This window comes from Semicossyphus pulcher, unplaced genomic scaffold, assembly GCF_022749685.1.
Source record: "Semicossyphus pulcher isolate SPU_LCO1_2020_fin unplaced genomic scaffold, fSemPul1.0.p SCAF_23, whole genome shotgun sequence".
Lineage (NCBI taxonomy): Eukaryota > Metazoa > Chordata > Actinopteri > Labriformes > Labridae > Semicossyphus > Semicossyphus pulcher.
This window is the reverse complement of record NW_027211697.1, coordinates 9,971,699-9,991,012: the sequence shown is the minus strand read 5'-3', so window position 1 is coordinate 9,991,012 and position 19,314 is coordinate 9,971,699. Positions and strand designations below refer to the sequence as shown.

Genomic DNA, 19,314 nt, shown 5'->3' with positions numbered 1-19,314 from the left:
GGCATGTTTGGCTTTTATAGGAGAATATTAGCCGTGTTAGCTGATAATGTGCGCCTTGTGGGCATGAAAGAGCAGGAATCCTTTTAGCCAATTATGAGGAGAAAACCTGTTGCTAAGCTGAAGTCATGCTAGGGTTGCACACACATGCTTTTAAACCTATAATTAAATCTTAGTCGTTGCCGCTTACCCACATCTTTTAAGAAATCGTGGACCTATAATGAGGGTTACTTATCAAACATGTATATCCTTGAATACGCTTGAAAAGGTTGTTTGTTTCCCCTTAAATTGCAGGCAAAAGCACTCATCATCTCAAACGTTGTTTACAAAAACAGCAAACAATGTTGCCATAGTAAGCCCAGTAATGCCTGAAAATAAAAACGTAGTCATTCAGCAGTGAACACACATTTATCCTTCCTCCTTCCTTTCAGATGCGGAGGAGTGAGATTACCAAGTTTAGGGGAAGAGAGCTGTCTGTATTGATTTTCTTTTCATGGAAGACAGAGAACAGCATACTGGGGGATCAAATACTACGAGGTTGCCGTCCATTCAGAAAGGATGGGCACCAGCAGCGTACGTGCGTGCGTGGGTGGGAAATTAGTGGGGGCTGCCGGTGTTCTGTCACGTGTGGGCATGCTTATTAATGTATTCGCACTTTTAAAACAGAGGCACTGTATATTTGATAACCTCCTACAAATCAGTGTCCTCAGGTGCCTGCGCGCTCATAAATGGAGGAGTGTGTAGGTGGTGTGAGGATTTCTGTATGCTGCGGATGTCTGTGCAGAAATTGGTGGAGTGCAATGGAAACACCATCACTGTATAACTCCCACAAGGAGGTGACACATCTGTGCGGTTGCAGTGCCGGGTGATGACAATGAATGAAATGAATGAATAAAGCTTTCCAATCTGAAATGACGAGGGATTCCCCTTTCTCCTCTGATTTCCAGTCAGCATAAGCTTTTGTATTACCCAAGGGAGGCTTGGTGGTGCAGGAAAACATTAAAAAGACTGCAATTGAGAGGCAGTGATGGGGAGATGAAGAAAAGAGGGAGCAGTTAACTCCCCTCCCCTCCCCCTTCCAGAGCTTCCTCAACCCCTATTCTCCCTGCTTCAAAGTTTGACGTCACTCACAAGAAGACCAATCAGAGCACTTGGACTTACCCCTTTTTCTTCCCTTGCTCCGCCCCTTCCAGTGGTCCCTTATATATCCCCCACCACTCCACTCAGCAGAGTGTACAATGTGCTGCCAGAGAGCTAGCCGGCAGTGTAAAGAGAAACAGCCAGAGAGGGAGGCAGAGAAGGGAAACGTGTGAGTGGATTTCAGCGCTGATTTAGAAGCCTTCAGCCATTCCTGCTCCTGTCATTTCCCGGTCTCATCCAGACCTCCTTCTCCCTCCTCTCTTTTTCTGCCTTCCTCTATTTCTCTGTTTCTCCAGGCGAGAGCTGGCTACGGACAGGACCCAAGTGCCGACCGCTGCAACCTTGTTTCAGGATCTACCAGCCCACACCGTAAGGATGGGCTGTACAACGGGCCACCTGGCTTGCCAAACTCAGCCCCAGACCAGCTCGGGGCAGGAGGGTCAGGCTCTGGAGGCTGGCGGTGCAAAAGTCCCTGAGGTGCTCTCCTCTCTGGAACGTCTGTCGCAGGCTACTGGGGGCATGGAGAAGTCCTGGTACCGCTGTATCTTTCCCTTTGGAATCATCTCTTTGGTGATTGGTGTAGCAGGAACGGGGGTGACCTACACTTATAACGACCTGCCTCAGACTAAAGTGGTGTCGGTGGTTCTTCTTGTCATGGGTCTTTTGCTATTGCTGATGGCCACTGCCTGTTGGACTGTCCACAAGAAGAAGAGAAGGAAAAAGAAAGAGGGAGGCTCGTTCACCTCTGAACAGTGTCCCCTCTGAAGCGCATGGAGAAAACTATGAAAGGAACTTGGTAGCAGAGACATACCCAGGACTTGGAGTTCAGGGGTTAGCTAAAGAAGCTGCCACTTCACCTCCCTCCGCAAAATCCCCTCTATTCTTAATCACAGAGTTTGCCTCAGCTCATACCAAGGAGAACTTGGGCTGAGAAATTATAGAGCGGAAGGATAGACAGGACTCCGAGGATCTGTTTAGTCTGTAAGGTTTGGACCATTTTGGATTGGCTAGAAGGGATCACCAATGCCTCGCACCCTCTTTTATCATCAGACAGCAGGTGTCCAGTGTCAAAACAACTTCCAAGGAGACGCACAAATATGCGCCGCGCACTGTGTGCATATTTACACACACGGATACATGGCCCTTGCAGTCCTCCCTCACATATGCACTAGCAGTCACAGTGGGAGCTTGCACAGACACCTAACACGCTATGCAGAGCTGCTGTTGGAGTCAATGCTGGCGTCACTAGGCACGTCAGTCACAGCATTCCTTCTGCCAGGACAGGTGACTCTCCAAGAGGCCAGAAGTGGGCCAAAGACGGCAACCTGATACCCACCCGAAAGAGCAGCTCACCCGCGTCAGCGGCCAGCGTCATTCACTCGTCCTGTGACACCGCAGCAATGTGTTGGGGGCTTTTTTTACGCAATGGGAGAGTGGAACTTGAGTCCAACAGGATCTTACTGGCATCTGTGTGGACGATGAATTGGAGAGGGCAAAATGACCTGTTGGGGAAGTGGAAGGTGTTTGTGTGAGCACAAATATTGCTTCTGGTGAACTGAGAGACAGCTGGACCTTGGATTTCACTACTGAGGAACAAAAGATTTGCACATATGGCCATGTCCATGCCAAGCAAGAGAAACTCTTAGTAAGGTTCCGAAAGGTCTTTTGTAGCTTCTTCACGTAACAGAGGAGTGGGGCACTGACTGATGGCCCTCCTGTCATTATGCGAGCATTTACACCCAGCCTAGTGTCTTCGTGGGGCACCACAGGGCAGGCCAGGATTATTGAAGGACACTGCATGAGGGGACATGCCACTGCAGGGACACTTTGACTGATCCTGCTCCCCTAGGGCCCCTCCCGCTTTGTGCCTTGAGCAAGCACTCATGGAAAAAGGCTCTGTTGCATTCCCCCGTTTCCATCTGAACCCCCAAGAATTTCCCCCTTGTTCTGTCTCGCTCTTGACCCCACCAGGACTGCCCTCATCCATCCTTAATGCCTTCCCCCTTTGTGTCTGACTTCCTCCCACTCTTTTCCCCATTTTGATCAAGCCTGGGAGGGAGTATCTACTGCTTTTCAACACACAAGTTAAAGTCATACACATTCACTTAATTGTAAGCCCCATAGCCCACCCACAGACATGTGTCTTTTTCCATCTGTGCCAAAGAACGTGGATTACTTTCTCTCTCATAGTGGAAAGAATATAGACCGAGAGTGCGTGGTAAATCCCTTTTGTGTGTCTAAAAATAGGGTACAAGGCTGTTCTCCAGTGAATAATGACTAAGGTTTGTGCTCGAAGTGTCTCTGGGGTTTCCCTTTCCCACACGTTTGCATTCAGAGTGAATGAAAGAATGTAGCTACGCTCAGCTCCACATCTGTGAATAGGTGCTTTCAGTTAGTGTGTGGTCTTGCAGGAGGAGACACACACATGACATTTTACTCTTGTCTTAAATATTTCTGTCACTGAATGTAACATTGGACATAAATGTAAATCACGGGAGGAGAAATCGCATGTACAGAATGTATAGCAATGTAAAGGAGCCTAGACAGTTTGTCTCCATGTGAAGGGCAGTGTACTAGCAGTCTTTTACCCTTGGGAACTATTATTGATCGCTGTTGCATCGATCCAGGCTACCCGATTAGTGACGCTTGTTGCTGAGTAAAATGTGTCTATGCATTCAGAAGTAGCAGCTAACACACAATGCCAAAGACTGTCCTTAGGGCCAGCTTCACAATAACATTGCATTTGCCTGCCTGCTTCAGTAGACATGCAGACGATCACTCCTTTCTCACACATTATTTGCAGCTCAGTTTACATTTAGATGTCCTGTCACACAAGCTGGTTTTAGTCAGTTTAAACAAACTGAAGTAAGGGAATGAGGAGGTAATAGTAGAAGACAAAGGCAGAACCAGGGAAGTCGTTGCTTTCACTTTTATGGGGGAGTCGGGAGCTATCCTTGTGGCTAGATTGGCATCAGCCATCCTGAACAGAGAAGTGTTATTCTTAGGGGAAATAATGCATTACTGGCAGAAGCTGTAAAAGTGGCAAGTTAACGGGGTAGAGTAAGTCTTCTCTGACATACACCAGTCAAGAGAGAAACCCTGGTTTTTCAACACAATAGTTTGACAGTGACAACACACAAGCGCTTTTACTCTGCCCTGAATCTTGCTTGCGTATCAATGCAGTTCTCACATGTGTGGTAAACATTTACTATGTTGTACATTGTGTTTGCATACTTGTTCTTGCCAAGCTATAACGTGCCAGTGTGTTGACACTAAAAATGGATAGCAGTTGACCAGATTTAGTTTGTAACAGTGATTTCCCTTCTGCCTTGTGAGAAATTAAAGGGAAAGTCTACCTCTCTGTGCTGCAAGGGAAATATGTCCCTAACCCAGCAGATAGCCTTGCTGTCTGCCTATGCTGTTTGTCGCTCCAGTGAGTGACGCAAAATATGTTTATTTGTGTGCCCTCTAATATTTGGTGCTGTATATATATGATGATTTTATATTTTGACTGTATATTTCTACTTACATGTACATTTTAATCGTTGTATAATAAATGGTATGTGAACATATCGGCCTGTGATGTTCCTGTTCGTAGCTTGAGGAGAAACTACTCAGACATTTATAAAATACTTTACTGCAGTGAAAGTGAAAACGGATGGGAGTGAATAGTGAGGAAACTATGGACTAACACTGTTCTGACTGAACAGTATGCACATTAGATTATAATCATCAATGTGCTCACATTTTTTAATAGATCATAAAAAGCAAGTTAGGTTGATGAAACGACCTGAGCTTTCCATGTGTTTGACATTAAACTGTGTATAGACATATTAGCATGTGCTGCCCTGCCAGCTTGGATGACTGATACCCAGAGACGTGGGATCCTTTAGTTTGAATAAAACCAGATTTCCGAGAAATTGACCAATAAATGACACTCCCTACTGGCAAACTAATAAAATTAGCAAACTACCCTGTGTGAGATTCTGCATGATATTTATATAAAAGTCTATGTGGGCGAGACTGATAGAACTATTGAATTCCCAAGCATGAGTTTGTTCTATCATTATCATTCAGTGGTCACTGTGCTGGGAAACTACTGTGGGTGTGGAGAGGACAGTGTTTAGGCCTGGATAAAGGGTGGGGAGGCCATTGGGGGCAAAGTGCAGACGGGGTGGACGCGTCAGTTGGATTTCTGGGGTCAACACAGAATACAGGAAACCAGATGGGAGCAACTCATCCGCCTCTTGATATCCAGGACTTTGCTGCTAACCCAAACATTCAGCGATTTTTGGCTTTTTGGAACGACAGACATGAGAATCAGAAATACTTTATTTATCCCTGGGGGGGATTCTGGCGTTGCAGTTGCTCTGACGCAGAGAGAAGCTTGAAGAAATATAGGAAATATAAATAGAAGTAAGAAATATGTGTAAAGTATGTAGAGTATATATACAATAATAAGAAATAAAAATGAACTATTAAATATTAAAATGCTGAGAAAGGATTTAAATATGAATGTCATAATTAAATATAATTGCCAGCAACACAACATTGTTAATTAACAGTATAAATGCAGTGTGTCAGATTACACCCTGTGATTGACTGGCGACCAGTCCAGGATGTACCCCGCCCTTCGCCCAATGACGGCTGGGATAGGCTCCAGCCCCCCCGCGACCCTGAACAGGATAGGCAGTATAGATGATGGATGGATGGATGGATGTCAGATAATGACACAAGTTGTTCTCCATAATGAATGAAGAAAAAATTTAATAAAACGAAATAGAAAAAGCAACCAGCCACAAAAAAACAGTTAACAGAGTAGTTTGCATAAACAAAGAAATACTATTTCCAAAGGCTAAGTTGCATAGTCAGATGTTCTACATAAGAAATAAAAGACTGCCACAGTAACATCAAATTTCCCAGTGGATGCAGCAGTGTGTATCTTATCTTTTCTATTTTAAGAAAATGCATGACCTCACAAATCCACCTGCTTAAGGAGGCGGGGTGTCACGATTTTTGGCTTTTAAATTAGACCATAACTTCCTGCCCAGGTTTGTGGATAACTATGGTAGTATTGTTCTTCATTTACTCTTTTGAATTTACTTGAGCTTATATTATTATTTTAACATGAATCTAATTTGTACTGTATTTTTGGAGTTATCTGGCTCTATAATTTCCTTCAGGCTTAATAAAGTTCTATCTTATCTTATCTTATACAAAACTGACATCAGTTTAACAACACAAAGCCAAAAGATGCAACAGAGAGCACAATGTGGCATTATGAAGTCTGGATTTGAGCCATGCTGGTACATGATGACTTTTTATGTTTTATTCAAATTCCTGATCAACAGCATCTGCGATAAAAAAAATTATTCTGTCTGTGTAATGAATCAGTCACTGCCGGCTGTTAGCTCCAGATGATTCCTCTGCAGTGATTTAAATTCTGCTTCGGACATGGCATCTATTTTTGAAACTGGTGTAGATAGTATCACACAGGCATCGCCAGACATATTAAACCACAAGATAAATGAGATTAAAATGCAGCCTCAGTGGAGGTAATGTGTGTTACATCACATTGAGACAAATGTGATGTGGAGATAAAAATGAAAGACTTGATGGTATTGGAATAATACAAAACCCCCACACACACTAAACTAAGATATTTCTTGACTATTTATGGAGATGGGATGTCCCCAACCTTCGTTAGTCAGCACGTCTTGTCCTACATTCTGCTCCTGCTCATCTCCTGTCCTTTGTCACTTTCAACCTCAATTGTCGAGATTATCTCTCCCCCGTCTACTTCTTAGGTCAAACTGCTGTGGGAGGCAGTGTCTTCATAACGGCGGTGAAAAAGCCTAATGGATACACATGGAAAAAGAATTAGCGTCTTTGACCTAGCAGGCGCATTGTGTAAGGCTTTTTTTATATTATTATTTTCAATTAACGTTAAATGCACGAACCAATTGCTTTTCCCCAGCCGTTACTGGTCACTTTGTGTTTAACCGAGAGAAGGGTTGAAATGGGTTTGAGTTTCTATGGAAACAGTGACTGCATCCAATTGAGGGTGTATTATCCCCCTTGCCTGGTCGGAGGTCACCCAGCGACAACATAATTAGATCATACAACACCTGCTATATAAAATGCAGCAAGAATTACACGCACCATTTAACGCAGAGAAAACCTTCAGAAAGGTATTTTCTTTACTTTTATTCATCGTTAAATCATAGAAGAGTAAAAGATATGGTGTACTGGCCTCATGCTTTTCAGCTGTGTGATAATTATAGAAAAATAAACCTACAAAGCATGTTCTGTTGTTCTTAAAGGCAACTATCGAGTGGTAGAGGTAATGTCGAGCACAAGCTCTTGTTGATGATGATGAGATTGGATGACCCGGATCAATAGTGAGCTTGAAAGGAACATACGGCACTGGTAGTGTACTCTGCTCCTTTATGACTCACTTCAAAGGACCAACAATCAAGAGGCACTATTCAGCCAAAGGAGTGGTCCATTCATTCACAGCGGGGATGCAAAACAATTGTTATAATCATCATGTCATTTTCTCAAAGGCTACTGCGTCAGGCGCTGAGTCAGTCTTTATTCTTTTACATCTCTGCTCGGTCACACAAACTTTGATGAATTAAGTGTGTGTGTGTGCAAAAGAACACAACTGACATAATGATTTCCTGTTGTGCTCTATAACAAGGAATACATCAATATCTTGTTTGCTCCAACGTGTTGGTGCAAATTGATCACCCATACTTATGTTCACTATGGGTTTCTCTTGATTAACTTGATTAACCCTACCATTATCGTAACAACTGAATATACATTTTTCCAGCTGTTGTATCATTTAACTCAGCCTGCAAATGCTTTTATGCATTTTACCCTATATTACAACTTTTACCTTTTATTCATGCTGAAGCAATACAGATAGACAGTGGGTCAATTTACCTACCAAGAAGGCTGATCTGTTGCAAATGCTATGCGCACATTTCAAAATTTAGCATAGTTGGTGTTTGTTATGTTAAGACTTTGGAGATGAAGGACAATAATGTGGAATGAGTGGGTTTGGGGGTTTCATCTGCAAAACTGATTTCCTGAGGGATTGTAGATGCTGCAATTTCAATCACACTTACATCTAATAGATTAATATTGAAATCATGGCAAAATTATGTATTTATTATTGAATAGTGAAGGAGGATGAAACAACAACAAGTAATCTTATTATTTATAAATTGTATAATTTTTAATTCTGTCTGATATGACAAATTTGTTGGTTGCTTCCAGCGAAATATCTTCAACTAGGGACACAGGAAAGTGTTTCTGTTCTTTCATACAAATTAAACCTGTTGTCTCATTGAGAGAAATTTGAGAAAAAATAATTAATCAGAACAGAGATATACTGTAGGTTTTCTTCACTGCAATGATACAAACTCTCTGAATCTGCCTGACCTGTGCGCCTGTCCCTTTAAACTGGGTACCTTTAAACACCATTTTTTCCCAACTACATTTCCCACAATCTACCGGAAATAGGAGGGTCTGTGGACTTTCTTCATAATCAGGTCAACCAATCATGTACATTCACTGGCGAGCGCGTACTTCGAAATAGCGTCACGTTGTCCAATGAAATGCTCAGATTTTACTGTTTTTAAAATCTGACCAATCGTGTCAACCCGTCTTTACTATGGCCAATCAGAAGGCTACTATGTGGTAGATGGGCGTCATCTTTCCCGACCAATCAGATTGTAGAATGAGTTTAAACGGTGAGCGCGGGCGGTCCTAGAGTAGCTTCGGGGCGGGTCCAACAAAGTGGGGACGCGTGCTTGAATTTGAATTCAGGCAAGAGCTAACAACTTGTTAAGATATTAGTCATCTTCTGTAGCACAACAGAGGAGCAGAGCAAGCAGTATTGTAACAATATATAGCTTATCTTCTACTTAAATTTCTACACTACTGCTGTAAGTTTGTGTGATATATTAGCTTGTATCGCCGTATCGTATTACCTTGTAAGTTTAAATCGCTGCTCAGTGCTGACGCTACAGCCATCGCTGTTTAAGGAGAGATCACTGAACTTGCAATGAAAGCAGGCGGTAAGTAACTTAAACTAGTTCTTGCTTCCAGAATTATGGGTAATCTTAGACGAGTGTTTGTGAACATGTGTTAAAGTACTGCAATTTGACAGAGTTAGCACCGGTTACTAGCTCCTAGCCAACACAAACGTTAACCGGGGTAGCCATGGATACTTCCTGTGAGTAACTGTATTTTAAAACTGGCTGATGCTGCCAATATGTGTGTAAAACGCATCTCATGAGGGTATTGTACGCGTATGTCGTGTTTTTAAAACTTGAATTTAATGTTAAACTTTATAAATCCTTGTAACTTTACGTTAGTTGTGTTTGAACCTCAGGAGGGAAAATTGGGCGCTCACTTGGTTTGACTTTTCAGAGTCAGATACTCAGTTCACCATCGTTAGAAAACATAGCTGACGATACTTCACTTTAATGTTGTGTCGTTCTTTAAATACAATTTGGTTTATCGCCTCTCCATGAATTTAAACGTTTTCGCATTCAAGTAGAGGGTTTGAGTAGACCACCCGCAGATGCCTTACGTTAGGCGTTTTGAATATGGAGCCACAGCCTTCACCTTGCTCTGCCTTACCAGCTAACATAATAAGAGGCCCCTGGTCTGCTTTAAATTAAGTGCAAATATTTGTTTGACATTAATGTGAGAATTAGTTTGTGAGCCCCGCACTTAGCTGGGAAATGATTTTGTGTAATTTTCTGTGTGAGTGTGCACTTTGCTTCTGGCACTGTAAATTAGCACAATGCTAAAGACTGCAAGATGTCCTGAATTATCTAATTTTGAAATGCTTTTTCTTTCAGTAGTCCACTGCCGTTGTTCAAAATGCTACTCGATTCCAGCAAGGAAGCGGGTCCGTAAGCGAACTCCAGCCCTTACCTTGTTGTCTCTACCTGAGGAGGTCCTACTCTGTGTGTTTCAGTGCCTCTCTGCAGAGGACCTGCTCTCTGTCAGAGCTGTGAGTAAACATACTGTACACACTGTAACACTGATACACAACTTCTAGCAGTCATGTGCCATTTCATCCCAGGTTTGTTGTGCTCAAGGCATTGATGGATTAGATCTCTTATTTGATTAGGGACTCATTTTCTTGACACCTCTTACAGGTTCACTCCCAGCTGCGGGACATTGTTGACAACCACTCCAGTGTATGGGCAAGGGTCAGTTTCAGGGATACATGGCCATCCCCAAGCACCTTATGGCTCTTTGAAAGGTAAAGAAACGTCTGTCAAAAATGATAACCTCACTTCTGTATTGTCTTTTTTTTATGACTTTTAACTTAAAAATGTTTCTTCTTTCAGAGCTGCTGAAAAAGGGAATTTTGAAGCTGCGGTGAAGCTAGGGATTGCTTATTTGTACAATGAAGGACGTAAGTTAAACTCCCTAATTCAAACATTGAGAATCGCAGAGAATAAGCTTATTCCTTAAATATGTCGCTTGGTTTTGTATTGGTCCTCATAACATCTATCTATCTCATAAGATCATAGACCATCCTGGTTGACTGAAAGATCAAATTAAAAAAGGGGGCCCAAAAAGCCCACTCGATGACATCTTCAAGTGATTTCAGCTCTCCACTTGTGCTGTGTTTCTCTCCAACAGCATTGCTAAGCGACGAGGGCCGAGCAGATGTATGTGGTCGCAAGGCCTCTCACTTTTTCAGCCTGGCAGAAAGCCTGCACTCGCCCTCGATAGATCCCTTCATCTGGGTGTTCATCCGTCCACCTTGGTCGCCCACCGGCAGCTGTTGCAAGGCCGTGGTGTTTGACCGTCTTAAGGCTGAGTGTGACAGCAATGTGGTAGGTGTTTCTCTTAAATTTTTACTTTTCTGTTGTTATTTATAATGCAAATTTTACATTGGTAATCTAAATTTCAATAATGTTAATACTCTGGCAAAATCAGGCGGATTCCTACTTAAATTGCCCTTACACCTGTAAATCTTTAGCTATAAGCAAGGTCGATATTTTTTCATTGCTCAGCCATGATGGCTTAAATTAAGATGGTAATACACAGCGTTTATTAGGAAGATGATGCTAATATAAAAGAGTTCATCAATGTATTTTTCTCTTTTTTTCTCTACAGGAAAAGAGAGGACCATTGTTGCACTGTTTGGCCAGAGTTTTGCAGCTATTTGAAGTGAGTGTGAAAGTGCGACTGCTTCTCTCTGGGTGTGGTTAGCCCAGTTTCTGTTTGCCCCAATCAAAGTTTATAGCTTTAGGGTCCTGTCTGACTTCCCATCAGTGCCACAGATGGGACAACTTCTGTTTTCTAGTTGTTTGTTGTTGTTTTTAAATTCACATCGCTTACATAGAACTCACACTGCATCCGTATCCAATTTTCCAGGAGGATGAAAGACGCTCGGACGCCATATCTATGCTCAAGGAGTCTTCACAGGCTGGCTGTCTGCAGAGCTCCTATCTGTTGTGGGAGCACAACCGGAAAGCAGCTGTGAGTCTCTCATTCAGTTTTCTAATTATTCTTGGATAAGTTGACCATATTGATCTAGGCTGCCTTACAGCGTCAAACACGAGGTCTGGCACATTTGTTTCCAGTGTAGTACATACATAATCATCTCTAGATAAAATAAACCTGATTGTACAAGTTTAATGTTTGTAAAAAAACAAAACAAAACCAGTGTGTGCCAAAAATTTGATCCAACAAAGAATGATTTCTTTTATTTGAATTTCAGATGGCAGATCCAGGCAGGTACCTCCAGTGTGTGCGAACCCTCAGGGACTATGCTGGCAAAGGATGCTGGGAGGCACAGGTGCGTGTGACTGAAGGCTCATAATTGCCATTTTCAGTCTTGCAATGTCCTTTGCTGTCAATCTGGGGCTTCATTCTCCCTCTGTGATTCACTGTCACATTACAAATGACATTGAAATGTTTTGACAGATTTTCATCCGTCTTTTTTATTTCCCACTCCTCCAATTGTCCAGAGCTGGAAGTTCTTCTTGTTGAAGCACTTTTGGGCAATGTGAGGAGGGCTTGACAGTTGTTTTTGTTTACTGCCTTATAAAGCTTTCCTGTTGTGCAGCATTGAATTGCAAAAATGTGACTCATTTGAATCCCAAACTCTACAATTACAGCAGCAGGCTATTGACTTATTGTTTTCTTTTGAGTGTGACCCAAATAAAAAAAAACTGCTGGCATTTAAGCCATTGTGCAACCTTTTTATTTAACACTCAGTCCATTCTTTCCTCAGCTCTCCCTGGCCAAAGTGTGCAGCAATGGGAATCCGCTGGGTTTGGAGTCAAAAGCCTGCTCTGACTTAGTGGCTCAGCTCTTCAGCTGTAACCCAGCATCAAGACACTGCACTCAGGGCATCCTCAGACGCGGCATCAAGGACACCATGAGGTAGACAGAAAATGCACCATGATATTACTGTCAGGATAGTCTGCTGGTGATTAATATCTCTCGAGACAATTAAATGTTTTAGTCATGGTGATGACTCACTGTGTTTAGATCATCTTGGCTTTATTTAATCACATCACTTAAAAGGAGATTAAACAGATTAGCATCTTTAGAGTGCCAATCAAATGTTTCCCATAGTCTAGGGATAAACAATTATTCGTTACTAGTTAGGAAAGAAACAAAGCACATAGTACAGACAGATTTCAAGTCAGGATTCTGCCAGCATGATCATGCCAATCGATCAACTATCACGTTTTAATACATATTATCTTCTTGATTTTTTTCCCCCTGGCTCTTCAGGTACATTCTGGTGGATTGGCTTGTGGAAGTGACCACCATGAAGGATTTCTCCAGCCTGACACTGCACGTGACAGTAGGCTGTGTGGACCGCTACTTGGCTCTGCGATCTGTCCCCAAAGCCCGCCTCCAGTTATTGGGAATTGCCTGCATGGTAGTTTGTACACGGTGAGAATGCACACATGCCATTTCTCCTAAATGCTCACATTGCACACGTTTTCCTTTTTAATAATCTTAACGGCTGATGAATAAATCTGTTCTTTTCTTTTCAGCTATATCAGTAAAGAAATCCTGACCATACGTGAAGCTGTCTGGCTCACAGACAACACGTACAAATATGAAGACCTGGTCCGAATGATGGGAGAGGTTGTCTCCGTGCTGGAGGGAAGGATCAGGGTGAGTACAGCAAGCCTCTTGAAAATGTAGGAGCCAATGATTGATTCTCGTGGGAATCAAAGTTCTGACATTTCTGTCTTTCCCATCAGAGCCCCACGTTGCTGGACTACGGGGAGGTGCTGCTGTCTCTGCTCCCTCTGGAGAGGCGGACCACTCACCTATTCAGCTACATCTGTGAGCTGTCACTGCTCTACTCCGCTCTCACAGCACCACCGCCTGCCAAACTGGCCTGCGCTGCACTACTGCTTACACGAGCTCTACATCACTATGGTAATAACACTCACTGACATGCACATATTGCAAATACTCACACTTAAAAAAAAAATAGCTTGAGTTGAGTGTTAAGTTTATGTTAACCTTGATTTACGTCTGCGTTCTCCTTCTGCAGCTCCTCTCTGGCCCAGCCAGTTGGTCGACTACACAGGCTTCTCCAAGCAGGACCTCGTGTCCCTGTCCGTGCTGCTCTATGTCAAGTGGTAAGCTTCTCACAGTGTGTGCTTTGACAAGATGTCCCTCCTCGTCCTCACCCAGTATGTCAAATCACTTTCACATGTGCATCCACACAACAGAGCGCACTCGAACCTGAATAAATTAAATTGGTTATCATGACCTTGTGAGAGGGAGAGCTACTGAAAGGCATATTTCAATTTGATCATAAAAAACACTTCATCTGATGTGACCTCAGCAGGGTAAGTCCCTCCTTCTGATGAATGCAATCACTTCAAAAAAAATAGGTTTTGAAGTGTTCTCATCTATAAAAAGAGCTCTGGACTTTTCATCCTTTGTAAAAGTGTAGTTTGGGTCGCGCCTTCCCTTTTTGTAGCTACACAATTGATTTGCCAGGTAAATGAAAAAGGGACTGATTTGTACATTATATTTCCCAGTTGATTGCTTGTTGGCAACCGTAGCATTACCAACTCGGACATGTGTTCAATTTCTAAAGGCTGACAAGTGTTCAGCACAAAGAAATCATGTGCATTGTCTATAGACCAAACCTGCCTCTGCACACCACTAGGAGTTATTGACTTGTACTCTGTATTGTTTTTGTAAATTATAGGTCCATAAGCTGCACTTTCAGGACACAAGTGAGAAATGTGTACTACAGTGGCTATCACGTTAAAAACCCTGCAGATCAGGAGTGTGTTCTATGATTATCCATACAGTCTGTATGTAGCAAAAGCCAATTGCTGGGGTAGTTTTTTGCCCTCTTTGTATTTTGTGTGTTTTTGTACAAGTGTTCTACTACCACATGGTTAAACCATGTGGTTTAACATCAGTGCTTCCACTTCTTGTCTCGTGAGCCTTTTAATGTGATCCATTAGAGTCCATTAGAGAAGTACATCTACTATGTATAGAAAATTAAGGAAATGGGCAAATTCCCTAAAAGGTTGTTGCAATTCAATGATCAGTTTCCGTTCTTCTTTATTATCATATGACCCCTTTTGAATCAGTGCCTCAACCCTCAAGCAGGGACCCAGTGGATTGACAAATATGCATGTTCTACAGCTGTTACTTGATTGAGGAGTTAGTTGCCATTATACAATTTTTACTATATCTTACTATTATCATATTATTTAACCCTTTCTGAGCTTAAAGGGCCAGTTCGCCAATTTTCAACCTCAGTCCTATCATGCTATTATGAGGAGCTAATGCCATTATGGTAGGAAAAAAATGCAATTTCACTCTGTGCCTTTGGAGGACGCTATCCGCTTCTCCAATGGACCCTGGAAAACCTCCGCCAGACTACGTAAAACGTGCCATCTGGTGGACTACACTTCTTTAATCTAGGACGAGCGCTTCTGATGTCATGTCTCGTTCAAAATCGTGAGGTTTGAAATGTAGACTGCAGACCTTAAGATTTTTAGAGGATCCACCGGAACATTCTCGTTGTATTTCGGATTCTGTACCGCTCTGAAGCATCGCCTGCAACGATCAGTGTCCTTGACTGGAAAACGGTAGTATTTCACTCCAGCGTCTCTCGTTGGGCCGTTCCTTTCAGTTTTCATTATTCAAACATATATTAACTGGACATCAGCTTTTTAAGGCCTATATTCATGCGCATGCACAAGTGTATTAGAAGCTGAGCTTTAGATGATGCCCCTAAAACCGTTTGAGCCCATTTTCTGATTGCTTTCTTTACCTTGGCACCCACAGAACTTTCACCTCTCTGTGCTTTCCCTCACAAAGAGATGAAGAGATGATTTGATTGGTTATGTGTCTGGCTGTTTTCAGCATGCTCATAGCCATTGAGTGATTAGATAAGATATTGTTTGTAACATCAGATGACAAACATAATGGATGGCCATTAAGATTTCAAAGCAAACATGACTACAAAGAGAGCTGAGGCATTTAGGCTGTAGATCTAGGGGGGTGTATGTAAGGGAGGGGGTGTGGGTCCCATCAGTGAATCACCATCTGAGTCACTGAAACGTGCCTCGGAGTGAGTCACTTTGGTAGGTGAGCGTCGTATCGATAAACTGTAATTCTCAAATGGACAAGTAACGAGATTTGTCCAAGAGAGTTGATTATGAAGATGCAGCAAGCAAAGTGGATCAAACTCAGTCATTTTTATCATCTCTGTTTCCCCCTCTTTCTCTCTCCGTCTCCCCCCAGTTTCAGTCAAGATGTCCCCAAAGATTACAGGCATGTGTCTCTCACTGGAGTTAAGCAACGGTTTGAAGATGAGGCCTACCAGCACATCGGCAAAGAAAGGGTACTTGATTTTTATTTTTCATTGCAGGTATAGATTAAAAAAATTCTTTCTACTACACTTAAGTTGTAGGACAGCATCTCTGTAATTGGTTCTTTGGATTGACACTGGTCCCTGATATCATTTCATGTCCTCCATAAGGTGATGGACTACAAAGAGTTGTGCCAGATCTTGGAGATTCCTGAGGTGGAGCCTCAGATGGAGCCTCCCAGTCCCACTGGTCAACCAGCAGACATCCACACCTTCCTCGCCTCGCCATCCAGCACCAGCAAGAGGTAAGCCAGTTACCAAGCCCCATTACAGCACATTAGGTCTGGGTGATATCAAAAAACAGGAAATGACTATAAGACGCGTATAAATACAAACCAATCATTGATGAAAATAACTAGCTATGCAATAGTAGCCCACTCTGAACTTAAAGGGCCAGTTCGCTGATTTTCAACCTCAGTCCTATCATGCTATTATGGGGAGCTAATGCCATTATGGTAGGAAAAACAATGCAATTTCGCTCTGTGCCTTTGGAGGACGCTATCCAATCAATTCAATGATCAGTTTCAGTTCTTCTTTTCCTAACTTCTTTATTATCATATGACCCCTTTGAATCAAGCAGGGACCCAGTGGATTGACAAATATGCATATGTTCTACAGCTGTTACTTGATTGAGGAGTTAGTTGGCATTATACAATTTTTACTATATCTGACTTTGATATTATTTAACCCTTTCTGAGCTTAAAGGGCCAGTTCACCAATTTTCAACTTCAGTCCTATCATGCTATTATGAGGAGCTGATGCCATTATGGTAGGAAGAACAATGCAATTTCGCTCTGTGCCTTTGGAGGACGCTATCCGTTTCTCCAATGGGCCCTCTAAAACCTCACCAGACTACGTAAAACGCGTCATCTGGCGGAGGCCAGGGAGCTCGCTAAACTACACTTCCTCAATGTAGGACGCCCGCCATGTCTCGTTCAAGATCATCAGGTTTAAAATGTAGACTGAAAACGGTAGTATTTCACACCAGCGTCTCTTGTTGTTCCGTTCAGAGGGAGGGCGTAATGCATGCTGGGAATGTAGACTGGGGAAACCACAAGTTGTTTTACAACTTTCTCCACAGCTATGGCGCCAATTTGTAATATCTATCGATTACAGAGAACACCAGCTTTGACTGACAGGGGCTTTTTCCAGGGGCCAATTACTCCTTTTAAAGTGTACAGAATAGTATAAAGATTCCTGTTTTGGTTTCCAACCAATATATTGTAATATTGAAAATTGAGACTATAACATAAAATATTAAAGGTAATTTTCAAATGACTTTTAGACTGTAGTCCATAAAAAAAACAAAACACATTCTTCCACTATACATGACGGTATCCCTGTAACATCAGTTCCAGATTTTTTCATATATTGTAGCTGCCAGCTTGGCAACACATTGTACATAAATCTTTGTTATTTAGGGCACCAGTGAGACATGCAGATAATTCAGTAACACGAAATGATTCACTAAATAACAGCTAAAATGACTGCTTCCCTCGCCTCTCTTCTTGCTCATTTAGAATATTTTATCATTTGCGTCTCCTTCGCTCCGTGACTCGTGAACAGTGTTGTTGAGGAGGTGTTTGTTTTTACCATCTGTGAGAACGCTCCAGTGACTCACCGTAACACGCTGGTTCTCCACTTTCTTCCCAAGGAGACGCGATGACGCCATGCAGGCCCACAGAGCCAGCTTCATGGCCACGCCCACGGCAGAGCTTTCCAACCAGGAAGAGACGCTGCTGGGGGACATCATGGACTGGAGCCTGGACACTTCCTGTTCCGGTTATGAGGGGGACCAGGAGGAGGAGAGCGAGGGGGAGAAAGACGGTGATTGTGAGTGTTAAAAGAACACCCAGTCCGATTTCTAGCAGAGTCTCAGGCATATAAACGAACAAATCTATATATAGAGGAGAATAATGCATGAGTCAGTCTTCCAGTAGGACCTTATGTGGCTAGAGATGACTCAGCGGTTGCAATGTCCAGCATAATAAATCAGCACATGCATTAAGGCCTTCACATTATGCATGCTTACTGTCATGGACAAATGTAGATGGATGATGGAAGCTGTGCAGAGCTAATGGGGTCTGCAGCTTCTGTAAACTCTGCCCAAGATCTCTGCCTGTTTTAAACTATTACACCTCTTGTTTTTCAACAGCCTCCATGATATCCATCAAACTGTCCGAGCTGACTGATGAGGACAAAAGACTCGAGCACTGCAGAGCTCTGTCCAGCGATGAAGACAGCTTCTGTGAAGCGGAAAGCATTGTGAGCAAGGATCAACAAGGCCAGGAACCCCCGTCCTTCCCTGCAGATCTTCACAGTTCAGGATACTCCTCCATCCAGAGTGTCAGCCCGTCATCCACATGCTCCTCTTCTCTTATGCCTTGCACATTTAAGACCTTCACCACTTCCCTGGGCGCAGCCTCCGCGAATGCCCAGCCAGGCTTCCGCCTTTTGGTGCCAATGCAAAGGCCCCGGGGCACCTCCAGCAAACAAGTGAAGAGGAAGAACTCAGCAGCTCATAGCGGAGGGGAAGTGGAAAGGGAAGGAGACGAGTACTCTGCCAACGCAGGGTTTCTGAGCCTATAGACAGAGGTTTGTTTGAATGTCTTCAGTCCGCTTCCAGACCACCTGCTCAGCTGTCACCCTCCCGCACTTTGTTCTCCATGCTGTTCCTCACTCCTGTCCGTCTGCACTGATCCATCAATTGCCAAAAGATCAAGAGACTTTGAGCTTAAAGACAAGCAAGGGAAAATAAATAAGAATTACATAGAAACTTGCCTTCTATTACATTTCATTGATATGTTTTCAGGCATGGTGCATTCAAATACCTCCAAGCAGTCGGCTCTGAAACCACTGGAACATGACCAGACTTTCCTCAGGACCCTGGTACAATTTCTGTTTGTTTTTCCACTTTTACAACAACCTATCTCAGACAACATTAGATAGTTGTGAAATTAAACCTCATGGACTTTTGGGAAAAAAAGTGTTCAATGTTCAGAACATATTGTGGAAAAACCTTAAACATAGCTGTCATGTTGTTTTGGTGATTGTTTGTCTTCTTCTGTTATGCACTGTCTCTACAAGAAGGCCTCTTGTATTTGGTGACTGTCATTAACGAGTGACTGCTGTCATGAAGTTTCTGCGATGTCTGCATCTGAAGCCTAAAAAGATATGATTGTATGAATTTCTCTTGTTCAGTTTTTGTTCTTAGTTCTCAGTTTGTTTGCCAAAGGTACTGTGGTGTCGTTTGT

At 42.8% G+C, this 19,314-nt stretch overlaps 2 protein-coding genes across 2 annotated transcripts; both read left to right on the top strand.

Moving 5' to 3' along the window:
• Nucleotides 1-1,235: 1,235 nt before the first annotated feature.
• On the top strand, nucleotides 1,236-4,687 carry LOC138603234 (transmembrane protein 100). Its single transcript, XM_069674929.1, has 2 exons — nucleotides 1,236-1,306; nucleotides 1,434-4,687. Exons 1-2 carry the CDS (start codon nucleotides 1,236-1,238, stop codon nucleotides 1,900-1,902), a joined length of 540 nt encoding a protein of 179 aa, XP_069531030.1. The 3' UTR covers nucleotides 1,903-4,687.
• A 4,527-nt stretch (nucleotides 4,688-9,214) lies between these two features.
• On the top strand, nucleotides 9,215-19,073 carry ccnf (cyclin F). Its single transcript, XM_069674728.1, has 17 exons — nucleotides 9,215-9,227; nucleotides 10,020-10,174; nucleotides 10,323-10,429; nucleotides 10,518-10,585; nucleotides 10,816-11,012; nucleotides 11,296-11,349; nucleotides 11,557-11,661; nucleotides 11,903-11,980; nucleotides 12,419-12,570; nucleotides 12,928-13,092; nucleotides 13,197-13,320; nucleotides 13,410-13,590; nucleotides 13,709-13,796; nucleotides 15,934-16,033; nucleotides 16,172-16,305; nucleotides 17,715-17,893; nucleotides 18,216-19,073. The coding sequence occupies exons 1-17, from the start codon at nucleotides 9,215-9,217 to the stop codon at nucleotides 18,647-18,649; spliced, it is 2,334 nt and encodes a 777-aa protein (XP_069530829.1). The 3' UTR covers nucleotides 18,650-19,073.
• Nucleotides 19,074-19,314: the final 241 nt, after the last annotated feature.